General features: G+C 34.3%; 2 protein-coding genes across 5 annotated transcripts; one reads left to right on the top strand and one right to left on the bottom strand.

The window, feature by feature from the left end:
* Nucleotides 1–11,751: 11,751 nt before the first annotated feature.
* LOC134262052 (uncharacterized) lies at nucleotides 11,752–15,112 on the bottom strand. 3 transcript variants are annotated; one of them, XM_062744427.1, is made up of 7 exons: nucleotides 14,942–15,112; nucleotides 14,695–14,829; nucleotides 13,272–13,428; nucleotides 13,108–13,157; nucleotides 12,839–12,985; nucleotides 12,315–12,677; nucleotides 11,752–12,177 (listed from the first exon to the last, which is right to left on the bottom strand). In XM_062744427.1, the coding sequence occupies exons 1-7, from the start codon at nucleotides 15,042–15,044 to the stop codon at nucleotides 11,813–11,815; spliced, it is 1,320 nt and encodes a 439-aa protein (XP_062600411.1). In that variant the 5' UTR covers nucleotides 15,045–15,112; the 3' UTR covers nucleotides 11,752–11,812. The 3 variants fall into 3 exon arrangements, with proteins under 3 accessions (XP_062600411.1, XP_062600412.1, XP_062600413.1); XM_062744428.1 differs by having other exon boundaries at nucleotides 12,845–12,985; XM_062744429.1 differs by lacking the exon at nucleotides 12,839–12,985.
* A 4,364-nt stretch (nucleotides 15,113–19,476) lies between these two features.
* Nucleotides 19,477–21,553, top strand: LOC134262058 (uncharacterized). 2 transcript variants are annotated; one of them, XM_062744436.1, is made up of 2 exons: nucleotides 19,477–20,005; nucleotides 20,299–21,553. In XM_062744436.1, exon 2 carries the CDS (start codon nucleotides 20,303–20,305, stop codon nucleotides 21,536–21,538), a length of 1,236 nt encoding a protein of 411 aa, XP_062600420.1. In that variant the 5' UTR covers nucleotides 19,477–20,005; nucleotides 20,299–20,302; the 3' UTR covers nucleotides 21,539–21,553. The 2 variants fall into 2 exon arrangements, with proteins under 2 accessions (XP_062600420.1, XP_062600419.1); XM_062744435.1 differs by having other exon boundaries at nucleotides 20,284–21,553.
* The last annotated feature ends 2,999 nt before the right edge of the window (nucleotides 21,554–24,552 follow it).

Below are 24,552 nucleotides of genomic sequence, written 5' to 3'. Positions count from 1 at the left end.
GCTGCAGGCGAGAAGTTAGGTTATGAAAAAGAAGAGTTAAGAAATTATGTTATAGAACAACAGAATTTACAGCGTGAAGAGAGAGCAGCGGCTCGACAGAGAGAAAAAGAACGAGAATATCAGCTAGAGATGGAACGCATGTATCATGAGATGAAGATTAAGCAGCTACAAGAGGAACACGAATTAGAACTGGCAAACAAAAGTGCACAAGGTAAGTGATGTTATGATGTAAGTGATGTAAGGTTAGTGATGTTATGGTAAAACCTAGTGTACCGAAAATTTCTCCTTTTGACGAGAACAAAGATGAGATTGATAGCTATTTGAGAAGGTTTGAGAGGTTTGCGACAGCCATGAATTGGGAAAAGACTTTATGGTCGACACACCTCAGTGCTTTATTGAAAGGGCGAGCTCTAGATGTATATGCTCTTATATCCACGTCAAAAGTAAGTGACTACGATGAACTTAAAGCAGCTTTACTACGTAGGTACGAAATGACAGAGGATGGTTTTAAAAAAGAAATTTCGTTCTTGTAGACCTGAAATTGGGGAAACATTTTCTCAGTTCACTGTTAGACTTGCTTCTTACTTGACTCGGTGGGTAGAAATGTCCAAAATTACTTGTTCATTTGAGGCTCTTTTCGATCTTATGATTAGAGATCAAATGTTACCTGTGTGTAATTTTGAATTGGCTGTATTTCTGAAGCAGAATGTTCCAAAGACAGTGGATCAGATGAGTATGTTAGCTGATCAGTTTAGGGAAGCCAGAAATACTAGTGCTATCAATTTGTGTTCAAAGGCAGTGAACAAACCTGAGGTAAGTAAGGTACCAGAAAAACCCAAAGATGCACGTCAGCATCAGCAACAGAAGCCAAGGTTTGTTCCAAACAATGAAAGAAAATGTTTTGTGTGTAACAAATATGGTCACATTGCACCCCAGTGCAGATTTAAAAGTGAAAACTCAAGTGCAGCAGTGTGCAAGGACGTACGTGGGAAAGATCAAGCAAGTGGTAGTAATGCAAATCCAAGTAACTGCGCAGTGCTGATTTACAGTCAAAACCCGTCTATTTATAGTCAGGTAAGTGACCATACAACCGTTTTAACATCGGCATGTCATTCTACAGCGAAACCAATGCCTCTTTGAGCTGGTTACGTTGAGGGTCATCCAGTTACCTTATTGAGAGATTCAGGATGTCGAAACATTGTAGTGCGCAAGAGTCTGGTAAAAAAAGGAAAACTTTACAGGTAGACAATAAACGTGTGTTTTGGCAGACAACATGAGAATAGTGGTCCCCGTGGCAAAGGTTGTCATTGATTCTCATTATGTCTCAGGTGAGTATGAATGTTGGTGTATGGAAAATCCTGTCTTTGATCTGATTATAGGTGAAGTAGAAAATGCGAGGAAACCTCATGACCCGGATCCAGAATGGAAACCAAACACTATTACAGCGGTAGAAACAAGACAACAGGTAAAAGTAAAACAGAAAAAGTATAAACCACTTAAAGTGCCAGAAATCGTCAAAGATGAAATCAACCCAGACGACATAATGCGAGAACAGCAGTCAGATCCGTCACTTGAAACAGCCGGCAGATATGCACAGGAAGGTCGAAGGTCACGTGATGGTAAGGTCAAGTGGTTTGAAAAGAATGGTCTTCTGTACAGGGAATATGTGTCAGCAGAAAAAGACGGTGGTAAGACCTATTCTCAACTTATAGTCCCATCAAAGTTTCGTCATATTGTAATGAAATTAGCCCATGAATCGATCATGTCTGGCCATTTAGCGATTAGTAGAACCATTTCTAGGATTTTGTCAGAGTTCTTTTGGCCAGGAATGCAGTCGGAGATTAAACGATTTTGTAGGTCATGTGATACATGTCAGAGAACGGTGTCTAAGGGTACGGTAACTAAAGTTCCTTTAGGTAGAATGCCTTTAATAGACGTGCCTTTTAAAAGAGTTTCTGTAGACATTGTAGGTCCACTGCACCCTCCAACTGAAAAAGGTAATCGTTTTATTTTGACTTGAGTCGATTACGCCACAAGATTTCCACAAGCGAAGGCGCTTCCAGGAATAGACACAGAGCGGGTTGCTGAGGCCTTACCTGAGATGTTCTCCTATACAGGTATTCCGGAGGAAATATTGACAGACATGGGAAGTCAATTTACTTCCGGACTCATGAAAGAGGTGAGTAGACTCATTTCGTTGAAACAGTTAACAACTACTCCGTATCACCCTATGTGCAACGGGTTCGTTGAACGTTTTAACGGTACACTTAAGCAAATGCTTAAACGTATGTGTATTGATAGACCAAGAGACTGGGACAAATATCTACCCACTGTGCTTTTTGCCTATCGAGAGGTGCCCCAGGAAAGTTTGGGTTTTGCTCCCTTTGAGTTGTTATATGGTCGTACAGCGAGAGGACCCATGACGATCCTGAAAGACCTATGGACTAAAGAAATTCCAGATCAACAGGTAAAGTCTACCTACCAGTACAATTTAGATCTCCGCGAGCGATTGGAGTCAACTTGGGAGTTGGCACAGGAGAATCTTAAGAGGGCGTCACAAAGACACAAAGTGTGCTTTGACAAAAAGGCTAGAGTACGAAATATGAAACCAGGTGAGAAAGTTTTGGTTTTGTTGCCTTCTGACAGTAATAAGCTCCTTATGCAATGGCAAGGCCCTTATCAAATTGTGAAAAAGATAGGTAAAGTAGACTATCAGTTAGATGTGAAGGGAAAAGTAAAGACCTATCACGCAAACATGTTAAAAAGATATGTAGAACGTTGTGAACCAGTTATTCAATGTGTTATGTCAGTTGTAGATTCAGAACAGATTCAGTTTGATGAATCAGTTGGTGAGTATGATGAAGAAGCAGAGTTCGTACACGTACAGTCTCGAGAATCCTACAAAGATGTAGATGTGAATCCAGATCTCAACAGAGAGGAGAGACAAACTCTTATGGATCTTCTACACAGGTATAGTGATGTTTTAACAGATGTACCAGGCCACACGCATGTGCTTGAACATGAAATCAGAACAACAACGGATAAACCTGTGAGAGTAAGTCCGAGACATCCCTTTTGCTATGATGGAAACAGTGAAAAATGAGGTACGTAAAATGTTAGAAATTGGGGTAATTGAATATTCGGAAATCGCATATTCATCCCCAATAGTCCTTGTTGAAAAGAAGGACAACACATATCGGTTTTGCGTCGATTTTAGAGCTCTGAATCGCATTACTGTGTTTGATGTGGAGCCTATGCCTGATGTTGACGCAATGTTTGCGAAATTATCAGGTCATAAATACTTCTCACGGTTACATTTGTCAAAAGGGTACTGGCAAGTGCCATTGTCTGATTCTGCCCGTCCAATGACAGCTTTTCAGACTCCCCAAGGTCTTTTCCAGTTCACCAAAATGCCGTTCGGGCTGGTCACAGCTCCGGCTTCTTTTTGTCGTCTCATGCGCGAGGTGCTCAAAAACGTTTCTAATGTTGATAATTTCATAGATGATATCTTGATATTTACTCATACTTTTGATCAACATATCTCTGTGCTTTCTCAGGTTTTACAGCGTCTCCGATCAGCGAATCTCACCGCCAGACCAATGAAATGTTCTTTGGCTTATCGGAAACTGGAGTGTTTGGGCCATATCATAGGCGATGACAAAGTACATCCTCATCCAGATAAAGTGTCGGCTATACAACAGGCGTACCATCCTACGACGAAAAAACAACTTCGATCTTTTCTAGGTCTGACTGACGCATCCGACAGGGGTATCAGAGCAGTACTTTTACAGGAAGAAGGTGAATTCAAACTCCCTGTTGCCTATGCCAGCCGCAAACTAAAACCAAGTGAAGAACACTACTCGACGATAGAAAAGGAATGCTTGTGTATCATTTGGTCAGTGCAAAAATTTCACAGGTATCTCTATGGCAAAGAGTTTATTTTAGAGATAGATCACCATCCACTGTATATTTGAATAAGACGAAGTTGGTGAACTCCAGACTAATGAGATGGGCATTGTCACTTCAGCCGTACCGATTCCGCATAAGGGCGATTAGAGGGAAAGACAATGTAGGAGCGGATTATTTAAGCAGACAGTAAGAATCCGTCAGTAACTGTATGTAAATAAAGTTGATGAATGAAGGATTTTATCTTGTTTTATCTTATGTTTGAAAAGTAAAAAAAAAAATCTTGTACATAAATTGTGTTTGGGAAAAATTACATGAATGTAATTTTTCTTTAAAGGGGGAAGGTAATGTCACAATTGATGTCCATATTTGATTTCCATATGTTTTTATCTGAATTCTATATTACCAATATTATTTGCCCAATGTGTTTTCCATACTTTTAAGCTTGTTTAGCAGGTTTTACCTTGTGATTTAAATCCTGTGAAATCAGATTGGGCATAGCAATTGACCGGAGCAGTTGTGTTAAAGACAGTTCTCAAGTTTTATTTTGTTCATGTAATTTCTTATTTCATGACCAGAGGTCCACCTATCCTGGGTAAGTGTATTTTATTTATCATTGTAAGCTGTATTATTTATTGACGGTTTTTATTCCTGAAATGGCCACAGAACTTTGTTCTATAATTTCATTCGTAAGTTAGATTAAAGTAGTATTTGCTCGTGTAAAGTATATGTATTAGAAGTAAAAGTATAAGTGTATGAGTATATGTAAAATGTAGACGTAGTGTTGTATGTATAAAGTATGGCGTATAGTATTCGTCTTAAAGTGGTTGTCTACAAGTAATACACTTAATTAGTTTATGTGTGAACGTAAAAGTTCTATAAAGTAAAGTAGTATGAAGTGAAGTGAAGTGAAGTGAAGTATAAGTACAGTGCGGTAAAATGCAACTATGGAATGTGTAATGCAGTAAAATGCACCTAAGTAAATGTACAGCAAAATGTACGAGTATGAGCAATGTATAATTATAATGTCTGTATCTAACTTATATCATAGGTCCCATTTAGGCCAGCTATCCTTTTATGCCATCCAACAGGAAGCCACTGGGCCGTGTAGAAACGCGTGTGTTTGTACATATTGTAAATAAAACTATATATAACAAAACTGTATTGTGTGATTTTGGGAAGCCGCTAGAAAACCCTGTGACAGTTGGACTCTGCATAATAAAAGTTTATGATCAATAATTTAATAACCAATTTCTTTTTCTTTATGTAATTATAATGTACATACTAGGAATAAGACTAATAAAAAAATATAAGTATCAGAACAAAGTACTGTTAAAATCTAAATGTAAATTTGTTTTTTAATCGCAGTTTACTCGAAAGGGAAATAATGTATTTTTCATAGAAACAAACTCATACAATTTTTGTAATGTCAGGTTTTACTAAAAAAAATGTAAACATAAAAATAATTTAGCACTAAATGAAAAAAAAAGTACCAGTGATAAATGATACAGGAAGACAAAGATTGAAATAGAAAATGTCAGAAACTAGAACTGATTTCCTTTTAACACCTGTATATTTGGTTTATATCTCTCAGTTAATTAGATACATGTTCACAAGAGCATGTTTTAAGTTCGAACAATGTCTACAATGATGCAAGTTTCTGACAAACAAGTAAATAAAACAAGAATATCAACAGTGTGGTTTCAATACATCATTTTGTAAAGTCGGTGCAGCCACATTTTCAGCAAACGCAAACTGGCATGTAATCAAATGCTGACTGGTGGTTTTCATGTAAATTGTTAAGCCATTGCCATTATTTGCAAATTTAATCCTCTTCGATTTTTTTCCATTCTTTCCGATCATTATAATGAGTACACGGCAGATGTGACCGGTCAGCAGAGGATGCTCACTGATCCATTCTTAAAAGCTCCAAGATGATTCGGTATTGAAGAACATACTCTTTTCTTGATCAATTCCGAAACAAGCTTTTTGAAAACAAGTTGATGAAAAAGGGATACTATCAATATCGTTTATAATTAACATCTCATAACTTCTATGGTGGATACATTGACATTGAAATCAAGTACAAACTATTTTAAGTCGAGTTCTGACGAACTGAAAAGACACAGATTTTTTGCGCCTGCTCGATAATTATAAGGAGCACAAAGCAGGTGAATTTAGCAAACAGGGAATGAAAAGTAAGGAAACTCACTGTAATTGTGTTAAAGATTTTATTGACGAGGGTGATGGTAACAAGTATGTGATGCTAAAATAACAAGTGATGACGAATAATGTATAGCGTTAAAATACATTGAAGAATGACGTTTGACGTAGGGTGATGATGAAGTATGGCAACAAATAAAGTTGAATGACAATTGACGAATAACGATTTACGACAAAAAATACACAGAAAAAAATACTATAAAAACAAGATATCTCAAGTAAGTAACCCATTGAAATATATCCTAGCGGATCATTCATAAAGTATTACATGTTCTTAAAAGTAAGAGCTCTGTAGATTCAATATATATCAATAAGATTGTCGAATAAAATAATAACAAAAAAGACAGGTCTTCTTTAAAAAGATAATGTTAGGAAAGCATGGCTGATTAGAGTTATCTCCCGTACATAATAAATTATAAAACAGTACAAAAAGGAGAGCAGTACAAATACTCGAAACACCAGAGGTGGGATCAGGTGTCATGGAGGAGTGAGCATCCCTGCCGACTGGTCACATACGCTGTTTGCTTCTTGTCATGATCAGAAAATAGCGAAAAAAATCAATCGTCAATTCAGTGTTTAAACAATTGACAAACAATTAGTATAAAAATGCCAGTCAGCGTTTGACTCAATGATAAATTGTATTTGCTGGAAAGATCATTGTATCGACCATAGAACTTACAAAATGTTGACTTTAAATATATATACAATTTGTAAGCTGATGAGGGTATATTGCTGCATGAGTAAGAAAAGTTGACGATAGAAAAAATAAAGTCATCACGTTTATCATATAGCTTGGTTGTTATATTACAATTAACGTCTTTTCAAGTAAAATATCCAAGTATGAAACAGATGTGTCAGCTTTTGTGGCATTTTTTATCTTAAGATCACCAGGATATATCGCATGGACGTAGGAGTGAAAATTACCATTTTTAATTGAACATACGTTGCTAACAATGGAGAGCAGTTGGTTCCAACTGGAATTCAAATAGATTGTTGGAATACCTGGTTTACAAAAAACACATTGATATTGTCAATCAGAAACTCAAGCATCTCTTTGATGTCAACTTCAAATAACTTTTGTGTGTAATCAGATTGTGTTTTAACAAAATAAGTTTGCAAATGACCAATGATCAGGTAAGTAAATATACGTATTCCAGTTTTATTGAAAAGCAGCTGTCAATAATATGAAAAACCCCAGACTTTAATTTATCGTGGGGAATGGTTGTGTATAAAGTTGAAATGTGATTTTTAAGCTGTTAATTTTGGTAAAATCTTGTGATTCCAAATTGTCAAAAGCTCTCTGGATGTTTTTGGTATTCACAACTGATGCTCACCACTTCTTGAATATATTGTTGCAAAGTACTCAGGAAGTTTATCCTTCACTACTGTCAATATCTTAGTGAGGGGTAACGAAAGAGGACTGGTCAAACATTTACTGGAACAATCATTTCCGATAAACCTGGTGATCACAACTTTTCTTACTTCAGTTTCAATTATTAACGTAACAATTTACTTCAGTGAACTGCATATGAAAATTTATTTAATTTAGACGATTCGATGAACAAACAAAAGCATGCTCCACTAAAACGAGTGAAATCACAAACAGGTTAATATCCACATTTTCATTTAAGGCCAATATTTTGCAAATTCTTTGGTATAAACTATTAAAAAATTCCATCAGGATTTGGTGGAGAGAAGTTTAAAAACTTTGCCCGTTTATGATAACTAACACAGGATACCCAGTGTTAGACATGAAGAACAATGTTCAAGCAAAAAAATCAATTCAGAAAATGCAAATGATGAAGAAATCAAAAATACAGTTAGAGACGAGCTTAATTTTAGAGTCAAAGTATTGTTACGTCTTCGTAAATGCTCCAGTTGTCCTCAGTTATCGTCTCTCTGTCTTTAATCATTTTGTCTTCTTTTGAATTTGCCACAGAAGAATCTTTATTCAGAATGCTTCCTCTTCCTAGAAAACTCGGAACTGTATACATTTCTATCGATTCAGCGATTCAGCGATATTTTCGACTTGATATAAATGTTTTCTTGAATATAATTCTCTCTCTTTTATCTCTCTGTTTTTATTGATAACTGAATAAGAATTTTCGGTCGACAAAGTCAAATCTGTATAATATTCTGACTGGACAGCCATTAGAGCGTTCAGGTCTTCGTATTCAATTAACTCTGGTGAAGCTTCTTTCTTTCCTGAAACAAGAGATAAAATAATACGTTTTCTTGCTTAATTACATGTAATATAATCCAAGTTTCTTGCAAATAAAATGACATACAATGTTTATAAAATACTTGCCCCCAAAATCTACCACGAAATCGGTTTTTGTATTGTCTTCATTTCTTTGGTCCTCATCGCCTACCTTAGAAATATCACCACTGTTGTTGTAGGCAGAATTCATTTCACCCGTAGCCTCTCTTTTCTTTTGTATTTTACAGAACAGTATTTATCGTGGGGAATAGTTGTATATAAAGTTGAAAATTCATTAGTTTTTAAGCTGTTGATTTTTCTAAAAATCTTTTGATTTCAAATTGTTCAAAAGTCATATTGTTAAAAAGATTAAATTCCACCAATTCCGTGATGTAAGCTGTCGAACATCTCATCGAACGGTCCAACATCTCACTCAGCGGTCAAACATTGATTCTATATGCACACTCAGCAAAACATAATTTTTTTTTTACTTTTTTCACATAGGAACAAATTTATTTAGTTATAATCAAACAAAATATCAAATTTTTAATTTAATACCTTCAGCAGTAGAGATATGGGAACTGTTACCATAGCAACCATCTTTTACGTCACACAAACTAGCGGGACAGTCACATTGTTCTATACAAAACCTTCCATAGTAACCCTTTATACATTTTTCACTACAGTTTAAACCATGGGTTCCAACAGGGCACTCTGTAGAAAGGTTAATATTCATCCACTAAAATTTACATTTTTTTTCACATCTATCGTAAGGTATATATATTGAGATATTCATTTCAACACAAAAACCATTTATTTCACTTTAATGCATGAAAAACTGGATAAAGAATAACTAATACCTCTGCATATATTTCCCTCCCTGTAGAAATTATAACAGCACCTGTCAGGACTGGAATGATGCAAATAAAGAAAAAAAAATTATATGAATAAGCCTATAAAAACAACATTATTGATTTCATTATATGAAAGTATATAAAATAATGTAAATAAATGATGGAACATTATAAAAATTCTATCTCTATCATCACCTTAAAACCATTACAAGGTAACGATAAAAGACTGTTAGTTATTTTAACAGCAACAAACAATAATATTATTTTTTTTGTGTTCGGATGATATAAAATGATTGAAAATGCTGATACAGAAATACCGTTCAAATTATACTGTATCCGTATGACTTCTAAAATAATAATTATCTTAATGCTATCAGAAAATGCTACAGAATCTAAATAACATTAACTTTTCTCCACAGACCTTTTTTCACAAGCATTGCTGATTTGGATTATCCCCATTAGTATCCATAAAACACTTTGTAGAAAAAACATTATCACCTAGTTTGTCAATTTGTCTCTTCTCGGGCACCAATTTTATCATTTTTTTTTCTGAATTTATGATGATTTCCTCAGATAATTCAGTTCAAGGAAACATTTGACCAATGAGCATTACACATAAAACTAAAAACTTTTTTTTTATTTCCTAACCAAGGAAATTTATCGCCAATAAAAAGATATAAATAAACATAAATTTTACAAACAAATGTACAACGACCTTACAATAGAGGCTTAAGATGAAGGTGATGACATGATTTTTTCAATCTATAACTTGCCTCAAACATGCACAATTTACCTTATCAATTGCATATTAAAAATATTTTAAACGAGATTAGTTAATGACAAAGAAGTTGTCGAATTATTAATTTTCTCGTTTAACGTTCATGCCTTCATTTCATAAGTTCTTTAGATATATATTATAAATATATTAATAATTTAAATAGATACAATAGCATTTAGATCAAATACAATCTACCACAAGTCAATTGCTGACTGACATCGTTCATTATATTTGTTAAGCTGTTATTTACACATTGAATTGGATTTTTCTTTATTACAAGAGCTTATAGCGGGTGGTGGTGCTCACTCATCAATGGCATCTGATCCCACTTTTGATCTTTTATAGATCTGTGTTTTCTCTGCTCTTGTTTTGCATCGTTTGAATGGACTTTTGAGCTTGAGCACTGTTAGTTATTTCAATTTATTTAACTTTGACATTTTTAGGATTTATGAGATAAAGGAATGTAAAAGATGAGAGATTGGTGTAAGAAAAACGCAATGACTGGTAGCTTCCAAAAGTAGAATAATATTTTCTTATATAACACTTTAGTTTCCGCTAAAGAATTATTTTCAAAAAAGATTTGCAGGAAAAAATTGTTAAAAAGGATAAGAAAATATATGTGTCATTTAACATCAATATGTATCATTAAATTCAAATACTGAACAGAGGTCGATCACGTACATTAAAAACTTCTGTTAAAAAAGTATAAAGACGGACAGTTGCCTCGGAGCAGGAAGCATTCTTTGTTGATTGGTCGAGATCACAACCAGCCCTATGTATTGATAATATTAAAATGACATAATTTTCATTGGAAAATCATAGATTTCAAATTATTTCTTAAGGATTTTTACTTCCTGGATGATCCACATATGATTTATAGTCTTTCCAGAATATGCTGTAACACAGTATGTATTTTGTGTTTCTTTAACATCATAAAGACAGTGTGAAATTGGTTGATTGTGTAATCAATATCCATAACTACGCTTATTTCTACGTCTTTTGCTCAGAGATCCATCGCATCAATGGTGAAACACTGTAGGCTTGAAAGATTACAAAAACTATTTATGTGGCCTTTGCAACCATATGTACTCAGCTAGTTTTCAGATACAGTATTCTTGTATACTGAATAGACGAGACACTACATTGTGTTTACTTTTTATAAAGTATAGCAAATACATTAATAAAATTTTCTGATATTTTTTCATTCTTTTTCTTTTTATGCATGAAAGGTTTTTTTTTTTAAATCTTAATGAAGAATAATCAATTCATACCAATTCATAAGTAATTCTATTGTAAATCAAATATAGTTCAACAAGTAAAACATTTACATACTTTAGGGTATGAGCTAGTAGACTTGTTTTTTCTGCAAACTTTTTCATTGAACAGTTAGAATTTCTAGACTTTTCGCCTAAACAAATACAAAAAAGTTCCAATCCTTTTACTCTTGAGTTGGCACAGAAGTTTGTACACTGCATATTAAACTTAGATGATAAAAAAAAGTATCATGGAAAGACAATTAAAATATCGAAGACAGATTTCTTTAGGAAAATTGATGCAAATAGTAATGAAAAAGACAACAAAGATCAGTTTTTTTCGATGTATAAATTTATCTGATTCTTGTTTCTATTTACAGATTTAAATAAAAAACAAATTGCTTCTATTAACAGCTTTTCTAAAATAAAATAAATTGTAAAAAATTCTCAATGTTTAACTACTAAGACATCAAAGAACAAACCAAGTTCATAAATAGCATGTTAAAACAAATGTCATAATAATTTTCGTTTTATGTAGTAACTATACAAACATTGGTTTTTAACTGTACAAGGTTAAAAGACGAGCTTAATTGTAGAGTCAAAAGATTGCTACGTCTTCGTAAAGGCTCCAATTTTCCTCAGTTATCGTCTCTCCTTCATTGAACATGTTGTCTTCTTTTGAATTTGTCGCAGAGGAATCTTCATTCAGAATGCTTTCTCTCCCAGAAAAATTCGGAACTGTATACATTTCTGTCGATTCAACAATATTTTCGGCTTCATATAAATGTCCATTTGAACAAAATTTTCTTTCTTTTATCTCTCTGTTTTTATTGATTTCTGAATAAGAATTTTCGTTCGGGAAAGTTAAATCTGTATAATGTTCTGGCTGGACCGCCATTAGAACGTTCAGGTCTTCGTATTCAAGAAACTCCGGGGAAGCATCTTCTTTTCCTGAACGCATACCTTCAATAATATAATGAATATATGTAACTTCCAAAACAAAAGATCAAAATAATATGTTTTATTGCTTAATTAATATAATCCATGTTTCTTGCAGATAAAGTGACATAGAGTGATGTACAAGTTTATGAAATACTCACCACCGAAATCTACCACAAAATCGGTTTTTGTATCCTCTTCTTTTCCTTGGTTCTCATCTCCTACCCTAGAGGTATCACCAATATTGTTGCAGACCGAATTCATCTCACCTGCAGCCTCTCTCACGTTGTTTTTTCTATTGTATTTAACGGAACTGTAGGGCCTAATCTTTATATTCACACCATTGTTCATTCGTGAGGATGTCAAGTTTGAGCCCCCTGAAGTTTCGCCTAATGTTTTAATCTTTATGAAGTTTTCATCGGACCAAGCATCTTGGTACTCGTTATCTAGATTTTCAGTTTTATTTTCAGTGATTTCAACCTTGTTTTCCTTGTAAGGTTCATCGTTAATATTTAGTCTGGTACCTATAAGATATAGAATAGCTTAGGAAACATTCTTAAGAAAAAATCTTTCTTAACAATTCGTTTTTGATACTATTATTGAAAAATAAAAGTTTAAAATACAACTGTAATGGGATACAAAGTAAAGGAAAAAATAATTTGATTTTACTTCAAATTTACTATACCATTACCAGGTGTTATATTTCTTAATTTTTCTTCGTGTATTGCCCTGTTTGCTACCAATAACCCCGTATAACTGTTGGTGGGGTTAACATTTTGAATGCTTTCATTATTTGTGTATCGCAAGGTAATGTTATTTCCAAGCGTATTTTCTACAATGAAAGTACATTTAAAAAAATATCATTATCATTGCTTTAAAAAAAAAATACAAATTTTCTGTCCTTTTAATGTTACGGTTTAATTATCAATTATTATAAACTATTAAACACAATACCTGATATACTTATGCGGCTGCCAACACCTCGGGCTTTCATTTTAATGAACCTTTTAATATACAAATAGACAAAAAAAATAACGACAATATTATGAATAAAACGATACAAATTGTCATTATTCTTTTTATGGTAAGTAGTTATGTAAACTATATGTCTATCTTACCATTTTTTAACAGCGTACATCATCATGATAGCAAAAATTGTTCCAATAGACCCCATTACTGTGAAGAGTGTGTTTTTCCAATATGAGGACGACATCATACCAGTCGGCAAAATTTTCTTGACTGATTTTGAAGTAGGGGAAGATGGAATAGACCAATCTGAATTAAAAAAACCAATATAAGATAATATATAGGATCACGAAAGATTTGTAGTTGGATATGATTTTATTTGTGTGTTTCTTATTACCAAGTCTTGTCGAGAGGATAAAAACATGCAACGAGTTGAATAAAAGTCATATCCAACTTCAAATAATGCGAATTTTTTTTTCGCATGTTCAATACTTTACAAGCAACGTTTTACAATTCTTATATATCAACACTTTATTTTACTTCATCACGTTAACGCAAAAACCATTGTGACGTCTAAACTGCACCTATCTGTGGATATAAAAAATATAATTACACACTTAGTAATAAATACAGGTTTTTTGCAAATGCGATATGGCTGACGTCAGAATAGCCGTATCAGCCCTGCAGGGCTGATATGGATTTGCTGGGCTGATAACCTATATCAGCTCTGCAAACCCATATCAGCCCTGCAGGGCTGACACGGCTATTGTGACGTCAACATCACACCCTTAGTAAATTAAACCACAAAAACAGTACTTGTGATCATACACAATTTTTGGTGGGTTCATATTCTCTTAATTTTAACTTTTTGAAAATAAGGTTAATCTTAATTTACAAATACATGTAATTGTAATAGATTATATTCAAATTACGGATCGAGTGCATTGAAATAGAAAAAAACCCAAATTGTATGTGAAAATAGTCAATGTATATGTATGTAAGAGGTCCATGCATGGTTATTTTCTTATTTTCTTCTCCACTTAATGTATGCTGTATTTTATTACTAAGTATGTAATAGATATAATAAAACATATCCTTTTCCACATCACATTCTGTATCAGCCCTATACCATTATCAGCCCTCGGGCCTTCGGCCCTCTGGCTGATATTGGTGTCTCTGGCTGATAATGATACAGAAAAGGGTAATATGTATTATTCTCTTTTTATTAACATTAAGTACTGGCTGTTTGTACTTTGAAATTTTAATTTTAGCAACGCCCTATTTTAATCTGAGATTTCAAGAGAATTACTTTTTAAAAATAAATGTGTAATAAAAGTATACCGGAAGAGGATTTCGTTTTATAAGGACTCACGGCAGATGTGACCGGTCAACAGAAGGAGATAACACCTCCACGTGATCCCAGCTCTTTAATTTTTGAATATCGTTTAGACATTATTCTCAGATTCGTATTATTCTTTAAGCCTATCATTGCTCTTTATTTACTTTTGTTTTCATTTTAAGATTACAAACTTGTTCAATATTACATTTCGTTAATTAAATGACATCTATACACACCTGTCTGTGGTGGACAACCGACTTCTCTGTCACAAATGTCTTCCTCACAAGAACATATCTCTTGACATAACATTCCATAGTATCCAGACGGACAAAGTCCACTACAGTTCGAACCAAAAGTACCAAAGGGACACTCTAGATGTATCAATGTAAAGTTTTATTCTCACTTTTATTCATAGATACATGTATCTTATATATACTAGTATTAGGACTGTCCAATAAATTGTATTGCAAAACACAAACTTACGTATGCAATGACCATTTTTGTTCTTGTAATAGTTGAAGCAGCATGCTCCAGATTCACTGGATCGTTTGAAAAATGATTTAGAAATTGTGCAAACAAATAACATTATTACACATCAGAAAAATGATTTCAAAGAATGTTTAAAATATCTTGTATAAATATAATCATACTTATCTATTTTACATGATTCCACACTGCTTTGAAGAAAAATAGATTTTACAAAAAGCGTAAATAAAATCATCTTGGTTAGCTTAGATTGAACTATATGTGGAAATAATTTAATTTCACAATTATAAATTTTAAACAAACAGAATAATAAATGCTCTTCAAAGTTCCATTTTTGAAATTTGTAACATAACCATCGGCGGCAGATTTTAGTTCCTGTTTTTCAAAATGAGGAAAATCAGTTAGAATTTCCCATAACAGAATTGCAGGTTGTTAATTTTTAAGTGTATTTACATTAATTGATCAAATCTTCAAAAACCCGATTTGTAGCAACAAAAAAAGTTTATTTTCGATCAATTTTAGAACAAGGCAAGCTACCGACAAACACACAACCCAGTTTTCATAACTTTAACTTTAATTGTATTTTTCGATACGTTTTCTTTTATATTCAGCCGATCGTTAAGATTTTTCTGCTGTCGCTTAATCGAAGATTCGAGGGTATATATTTTCCGCCCTGTCTGTCCGTCTATCTCTCATTTTGTCTGTCTGAAAAAACTTTAACCTTTGGAGGTGGTGGGGCTATTGCTTTCATTTTCACATTTTTCTCCCTGTGACAAGTCCCATTTTCTGAGAGATTTCATACCCATGACCTGTCTATTGCGTTTAAAACTTCTTTCGACTATGGATTTTTCCAACATTCTGAATACAAAAAGTGGGTCTGTGATCGGTCAAGAAAAAAGATACTTACTCTACATAGTCAGGTGATCTTACCAACATTTGTTTCCATTGCTTGACTTGTACTCGAATTTGTTTTCTTTGAAATCTGAATTAAATTTGCAAACTTATTTTTATTAACTTTAATGTTTATGTGATATTGTTTTAAGAAATTATCTCAATATAGCATCTCAAATTTGATTTTTATATTGGTTTTTCAGGAAATTTTATATTTAAAGTGGAAATCAGGAACATTAAGGATAGTGAACAAAAAAGGTTATTAAATTCTCATGTTTTTTACGACAATTTAGCCATTGAATAACTAGGAAATTCAAGCCATGATTAAAAGTTGTCAATTGAAATGCAAATGGGAAGCAGACAGAAACACTTTGTTATGAGTAAATTTATACAAATACTTAAACAACTTCCTTTCGCAGTAGGAAGTAAAAAATAATATTTCCAAGAACGCCAATTCCGTAAACAGCCTAGCAAGAGCAAGTGACAGACACACAGAACCGTCAAAGACACACCTCCATTACCTGATACAGACATCGTGTTTTATGGGACTATTATTAATAGTAAAATTTGAGTCATGGGGTGGGGCAATGGCAAATAACATGGAATGTCTCGTGCATTTCAAATCTACTAAATTAGACGGTATTTTCATTTATTTCAAGATTGTTATTTCAAGTAAAAATGGATATATAAGGAACATCAACAATAGTGGGAAACATGGGATAATTTGCATAACGGGCAAAGCCTTATACATTTTATGAGCTAAGTTGTAGGGGTGTAAATTTGCGAATAGCTTGGATGACAAAAATGAAATACATGTACGAGGGTCATTAAAAAAGTTCGTAGACTTTTTAATAACTTTTTTAATCAACGTCATATTACAACAAAACTTGGTGTACATATTTTAACAACAGATTCAAATATTTTGAGTAAAAAAAATATAGTATATTTTGATATTTATCACAATTGTTGAAGATTTATGAAGATTTATGACAGCAAAAATAGGGTCACGGAGCAGGGTCAAAATTGAGTTATTTACTAATTATACTCTTTAAATGTTTATAACCATTAATCTTATAAATGGCACTTTAAGGAAATAAAATTTGAATACTTAAACTTAGTTTTGTTTTATTACTTCATAAGCTAAAAGGTAATGGAATACATTGCTTAATTTAAAAGATATCAATTTCTAAAGACAGATAGACTTGATTAAAATCAACAAAAAACCTTGACGTCGAAGGACGTCAAGGAGCAGCAAGAAGCATTAAAAAAGCATTAAAAATGTGTTTTGCGTTCGGGAAACCTTTGAAACAAACTCTGAAAAATGCGGAAGGAACCATGTAATATACATAATATGAGCTCTGCATTTGTTTTAATGGAAAATACAATTGTTGAGTAAAGGAAACTTTGATTTGGGCGATGGACGGTCTGTACAGAAACGGTTTATAGTTCAAAATTTTGCTAAAAAAGTTAGTAACGTCATGAAACGTGATCTGTGTTTAACTGTTAAATAAATTTAAGTTTACTTAAAATTTTTTATTGTAATCAATAAGTGTCCTCCTTGAATGTGAAAGTCTGAAATACTTTATAGCTGTGCTTTGTAATGTTAATTTTGTTCCATGTCTTACCGTGGTAGGAGAGGCAGAGATTGACCAATCAAAATCTGACCAATTAAAATCTAACAAATGAAATTCTGACCATGGGGTGCGTTACTCTGCCTTTTCTCCCATCTACATCCTTGGAGGACGGACGTTGTTTCAAAGTTTGTTATTTATTTAATCAAGATTTTGGTGAGTAAATTTATTTCATTATGTCTTCTATGAGTAAAACTTCAGTTGTCATTCTTGGACACTCAATTGTGCGTCGTTTTCATGAATTCTTGAAAGATGGTGACATTAGATATTCTGCGAGCCTTGGTCTGGGAGAAACGCATTCCGTTCTGTACAGGGGTGTGGGTGGAAGAAAGGTTCGTGATGTAATATCTAAGGATATGGAGAGCGTATTTGCTTTAGGTCCAGATGTAGTTGTTCTAATGATTGGGGAGAACGATATTAGTCCTAGTACCGACGCTACCTTGTTAGCTGCAGAAATTGAATCTGTGGTATCGGTAATGCATCGCCGCTATAAAGTTGCAAAAATAATTGTTTGTAAATTATTGCCACGATTTGGTATTCGTTTTGGGTACAATAATATTGCAGACAAAGTAAACGCAATATTGAGAGATGCATTTGCCAGCACTGGTTTACTGCGTATTTTGGGAACATGGGAATTATTTCGTTTCTCCCCGTGAAGGAGACTGCAGTCGTAAATTTGTTCACGACGGAGTTCATCTGAACAGTCAGGGGAATGTTCATTTATATAGGAGTATAAGGGGAGCTTTGATTTCAGCGAGAAAATAGATATACATCTAAGTCATAAAAGTTTGTCACCATTTTGTTACTTTTATTGTTCGTCAATTTTTCAGATAGATATTCTTTGAAATTATACAACATTTTGTTATTTTAACAGTACGATAGGCATTTAGGATGTCTAATAATGTAAAACGGATTTATCCTTTTTCTGTGAAGAAAATTCGGTTGGAAAAAGTATCAGCAAATTGATTGTTTCGTTGTTGGTTTAATTTTTACAGTACTTTAGGCAGATACTAAGTACAAGTTTCAGGCAGTTTTTTGGTACTTGCCAAGTTTCAACCCATTTGGGTTTTTTCATTTTGGTTTCGGCTTTTACCATGCAGATGGCGATTTTTTCCATCGTTTTTCTATTTGATATCTAGGAATGTATTTTAAAGCATTCCAGATTTATCCTTTTTCTGTGAAGTAAATTCGTTGGAAGAATGTCTGCCAATTAGTTTGTTTCGGTATTAGTTGATTACTAAAATATTGTGAATTTTTACAGTACTTTAGGCAAGTCCTTAGTACAAGTTTCAGGCAGTCTTTTGTACTTGCCAAGTTTAAACCCGTTCGGGTTTTTTCATTTTAGTTTCAGCTTTTACCATGCATATGGCGATTTTTTCCATCGGTTTCTATTTGATGTCTATGAATGTATTTCAATGCATTCCAGATCGACTTATCCTTTTTCTGTGAAGGAAAATCGTTGGAAATTGTCTGCCAATTCGTTTGTTTCGGTATAAGTTGATTACTAAAATATTGTGAAATTCTACAGTACTTTAGGCAAGTCCTAAGTACAAGTTTCAGGCAGTCTTTTGTACTTGCCATGTTTGTACCCATGCGGGTCTTTTCATTTTAGTTTCAACTTTTACCCCGGCGATTTATTTTCCATCGCTTGTTTATTTGATAAGTCTAGAAGTGCATGTTGATGCCTTCCAGATTTATCCTTTTTCTGTATAAAAAGAAAACAATTTGTTGGAAAAATATCTGCCAATTTGTTTGTTTCGGTATTAGTTGATTACTAAAATATTGTGAATTTTTACAGTACTTTAGGCAAGTCCTAGGTACAAGTTTCAGGCAGTCTTTTGTACTTGACATTTAGCCGTTTTGGTTTTTAATTCATGTTAGGCCCACTTTTACCTTAATTGATGATTTTTATATCGATTTCACATCAAGTTGATTTACCTAATCATGTTCGATTCAATGGTCCAGATTATGGAGGAATTAAAATTAAAAAAAAAAAAAAATCATTTTTGAAGGTACAAGTTTACTGTTTGTATTTGCTATCCCCTTTATATGATATTGAGTCTTGTACAAATAGTTGTTTTTCATTATTCATTTATTAAGGTTTTATTGTTCTGCAACTGCGCTTAGATACATTACAAGCCCTTCAAGTACCTCGTTTGTAGTAGTGATGAAAACAATTAACAACAGCCGAACAGGTTGTTATCTGTGGGAAAGGCACTACAGCCTTCTTGGGAATTTGACACGGTGCGAGGGTTGTCGGCTTCAAAGGTGGTGATTTATAACTTATGTCAACTTTTCGTTTCATGTGGCGGATAGTTCTTACTGATCAGCATCGGCTTAGTGATGTTGACTAATGGCTTTTGCAGTCGCACAATGGGTGCTTTTATTGGCTTACAGCAATTCGGGAAATACAGATCTGTTCCAAAACACTTTTGGTTCTACTATTTACTCTATTTCCGGAAAATTTTTGTCAACAACTGTAGGTGATACAGGGTGTTTTATCGAGAAGCGGCAGAATCAATGAAGTGAAAAATTAATTGTAAGAAAAGGTTCATCACTTTCTAGTTTGTTGTATTAGATTTACACATTGTACTGAGCGATGAAAGTGGTTATATAATGTAATGTTGAATATCAATATGCTCAAATACGTTGTCATGTAGGCTAACTGACTCTTACAGTTGGGGTCTACACTGGCTACAGTGAGGTCTTACAATTCTTGTTCATTGTCAATTAAGGCCGAAGCCTTTTACAGTTTATATTTATACATAACATAATATATTGGATACATACTTCTTCCTTAATTTTAAATTTATATAGGTATATATTTACCAGCATTATGCCAGGCAAAAGGAATAAAGCCCAACAGTCCAGAACAAGTCAGGTGAAAAGACCACGTCGTGCACAGAACGGAACTGGAGAGTCCACTACCAATGATGCTGTGGCTGTCGATACAAGCACTCAACCCCTTGATGTTCCTCCTGAAACCTTGGCTGCATTAACCCAAAACATTACAAAGGCAGTCACGGAGCAGGTGTTAGCAGAGATAAAACCATTACTGCAACATCAGGGGAGTGTCTCTGTTCATAATATGGGGGGAGAAAGGGGAAATAATGCTTCCACTACATCAAGCAATAGCTTAACAGCAGGTCCTTCTGGGTCAGTTTGTCAAATAACAAATAAGTCAGTGGATGCAAGTATCTCAGGATTGGTATCAGGCGCTGTAATCGAACACAGTTCACAGATTGTAGGTACTGAACTTCCACCTGCAGCAAATGTGGGTAAGAAATCAGGTTTTGTAAGCTCATCAGTACCGATAGAGGCAACTGTTTCTGACAAAATAAAATCTAAAATTTGGTCAAAACAATATGTTGATATGGCTCTGTTGTTAAAAAAGGAAAAGGGGAAAAGTAAGTATTCTATCAAGGTAGAGGAACAGGATCAGACAGGTAAGGTGGTAATCCACAATATGCGATCCACAGATGACGACGAAGTTAGGGACGGTTCGTTATCCCTGCATGACTGGGTAACTGCGTGGAATAGGTATGTGACAATATATTGCATTAAAGATACACTTGCACAGCCAAAGCTTGCAAAACACATGGAATCAGTAAGGCAAATTGCAGAGGAAAAGGGGGACTGGAGAAAATATGATAAGGAGTTCAGGGAACTCATAGAACAAGGTGAGGTAGAATGGGGTGATGTCCATATGGAGATATATGTTAATGCTCGCCTCAAACAATCAGAAAAGAAGTCAAGCAAAATAACACCAGACCGTTCGTCATTTGGTACGTATGAGGAAGTCCCTCAGGGGTCATGCTTTGCCTATCACAAAGCTGGAAGGTTTTGTAGGCTTGGTTCATCATGCAAATTCCAGCACAGATGTTATAACTGTGGTGGCTTCCATCCAATCTACATATGTAAAAAACCAATTCAACGGCCATTTCGTTTCTTGGACAAATCCAGAACCCAGAAACCATTTCAAGGAAATGGCACATCAACCAACACAGGTAATGCTAAATTCTCAAAGCCAACCTATCCCACAAAAGGGCCCAACTCCAGTAAATCCCAGTAGATTAGAGTACTGGTTGGTGGGGTATGACAAGGAAGAAACAGAATTTTTAGTTAATGGTTTTCGATATGGGTTCCACATTGGTTACACAGGGGAAAGTAGAAATACTCTTTCAAAAAATTTAAAATGGGCACTGGACTTACCAGAAGTTATTAGCAAAAAGTTAGAAAAGGAGATAAATTTGGGTAGAATTATGGGTCCTTTCAAAGAGAAACCACTGCCAATTTTAAATTGTTCCCCTTTAGGTCTAGTTAGTAAGAAAACAGAGGGTGAGTACCGTATGATCCATCATTTGTCATATCCGGAAGGTGAGTCTGTCAATGATGGCATACCCGAGGAAGAGTCATTTGTTCAATACTCTTCTGTAGAGGATGCTATTCAAAACATTAAGCAGTGTGGGAAAGCATCATATTGTTGCAAAACAGATATTTCTAATGCATTTCGAATTATCAACTTACATGCATCACAGTTTGAATACTTTGGTTTCACTTGGCAAGGTCATTGGTATTTTGACACATGTCTTCAGATGGGTTGCAGTTCTTCCTGTTGTATATTTGAAAGGTTCAGTACAGCACTTCAGTGGATTGCACAAGAAAAATTAGGAATTAAATTTATGACTCATGTATTAGATGATTTTCTAATTGTTGACAAATCTGCGACAGAGTGCCACAAAAAACTTGTGGCATTTTTAACATTTTGCGCCGACATAGGTGTACCTATGGCTAAGGATAAGACATTTGGTCCTAACAAGGTAATGACTATTCTGGGATATGAATTAGACACCGAGATGATGGAGGCAAGGTTACCTATTGATAAAGTTAAAAAATGTAGAGATACAATTGAACAGCTTTTACCAAGCAGAAAGATTACTTTGAAGGACATGCAGTCAGTGATTGGTCTTCTTAATTTTGCGTGTAATGTAGTCTTGCCAGGTAGAGCGTTCTTAAGGCGACTTATCAACACTACTATTGGCATTACAAAAGCATATTATCGCATTAGACTAAACAAAGAAGTAAAAGCAGATTTATGTACTTGGTTAGCCTTCTTGGAAAAATTTAATGGTAGGTCGGTTTTCTTACCAGATAGGTGGGTTGATTCCAATGAATTAAAACTGTATACAGACGCTTCAGGATCTATAGGATACGGGGCAGTGTTAGGTGGGCACTGGTTCTATGGGACTTGGAATGATAATTGGAAAAAATGTAATATTACTCTCTTGGAATTTTACCCAATAGTGTTAGCTCTTAAAGTTTGGAGTCATATTTTTAAAAACAAATGCATTTACTTTTACACAGACAATTATGCCCTTGTGCATATCATTAACAAGCAATCGTCTAAGGATAAAAGTATAATGTATTTGGTTAGAGAGTTAGTGCTAATTTGTTTGCAGTCTAACATTTTGTTTAAAGCTAGGCATCTGGGTACCAAGGAAAATATTCTATGTGGTTGCTTGTCTCGTTTGAAGGTGCAGCAGTTCCATCAACTTGCTCCTTGGATGGACAAAGAACCAACGGTGATTCCCAATCTGCCAACATTACCTCCTTAGAACCAGTCTTGAGGAACCTGTTGACTTCAACATTGGCACCAGCTTCCACTCAGGCATATAAACGGGCATGGTCTATTTATAGAAATTTTGCAAACAAATTTGATATGAGTAATGATCTTCCGTTGTCTCAGGAAACTTTGGCTTTGTTTATCTCTTATTTATTTGCTGAAGGTTATGCAGCTTCCTCTATCGTGTCATTTATTTCATCAATAGCATATATACATAAAATTAATAATTTGCCTGACAATACATCATGCTTTCTCATTCAGAAACTATTAAGTTCCTGTCGCAAATCAAGACCTTCAATGGATATTCGTTTACCAATAACCATAGTAGTTCTGCATAAAATTTGTGATGCTTTAGAACATACAATATCGAACATATATAAAAGGGCATTATTTCAAACAATGTTTTTATTGGCTTTTCACGGCTTCCTCAGAATAGGAGAGATAACATCAGTTGGCACTGCTAATAAGGTTTTACAAGTTTCACAGATTACTTTTCAAAAAAGTAAAGTTTTGATTCACTTTCAAAATTATAAACATTCTGATGGTAAAGTTTTTACTCTTACAATTAATTCTTGCAACTCTTTAAAATATTGTCCAGTGGGGGCATTAGAACACTACATTAAGATGAGAGGGAGGACCGATGGGCCCCTTTTTTGCTACCCCCAAAACACTGCAGTCACAAGGCAAGAATTTTCAAACATATTAAAGCAAAGCCTCATGTTTTGTAATTTGGATGTCAATAGATTCAAAGGACATTCCTTTCGAATCGGAATGGCCTCTTACTGTGCATCACGAGGGATGAGCGATAGTCAGATTAGATTCCTGGGTAGATGGAAATCGGATGCATTTAAATATTACATAAGACATGTGACACCATGTTGATATATGCTTGAGTGGAAGTGGATCCTCGGAGCAGATTTGTTTTGTTATTTGTGTAGGATCTCGACTTTGAAGTGATTTTCAAGAGTATTAACGTATGGGGGCATATGTTTATCCCTTATCCAGAACAATAGTGCCTAAGTCATTTGTTAATACTTAGGCTGGTAGGTGACAAGATCGCGTGCATATAAACATTTAAAATGGTGCGGTGGTTACAGTGTGAAATATTTTCCAATATGGGGGCATACGTCTATCCCTCATCTAAAACATTGCTCGAGACAGTCCTTAAATGAATACCACATATATGTGAACTTAGTAAAAAACAGCGAATAAGATGATGATTTGCGACTATAAGGGCATATGTTTATCCCTTATCAGACATTCTACATAGTGATTCGTTAATACTTGGGACCCACAGACATAATACACTAGGAAGAGTAAACTCATTTGGTTGTGATGGGGGCATATGTCTATCCCTCATAAGACAATTGTGAATTCAAATTGTTGTTTTAATGCATTACGGGACATATGTTTATTCCCATGTTTGTAAATTTTACTCACTTTTGGTATGATTTATGTTTGAG

Source organism: Saccostrea cucullata, unplaced genomic scaffold (genome assembly GCF_032062105.1).
Source record: "Saccostrea cucullata isolate Sc308-1 unplaced genomic scaffold, CSIRO_AGI_Scuc_v1 ctg2463, whole genome shotgun sequence".
NCBI classification, from domain to species: Eukaryota; Metazoa; Mollusca; class Bivalvia; order Ostreida; family Ostreidae; genus Saccostrea; species Saccostrea cuccullata.
This window is presented reverse-complemented; position numbering and strand designations above follow the sequence as displayed.

What these genes read in the sequence shown, in the direction of transcription:
- LOC134262052 (XM_062744427.1), bottom strand. Translation starts at nt 15,044, where the DNA reads ATGTTATTTGTTTGCACAATTTCTAAATCATTTTTCAAACGATCCAGT. An exon ending in CGGTTGTCCACCACAGACAG is followed by an intron (nt 13,429 to 14,694) that starts GTGTGTATAGAT and finishes TTTTTAATTCAG; the next exon opens with ATTGGTCTATTCCATCTTCC. An exon ending in ATGTACGCTGTTAAAAAATG is followed by an intron (nt 13,158 to 13,271) that starts GTAAGATAGACA and finishes GTATATTAAAAG; the next exon opens with GTTCATTAAAATGAAAGCCC.
- LOC134262058 (XM_062744436.1), top strand. Translation starts at nt 20,303, where the DNA reads ATGCCAGGCAAAAGGAATAAAGCCCAACAGTCCAGAACAAGTCAGGTG.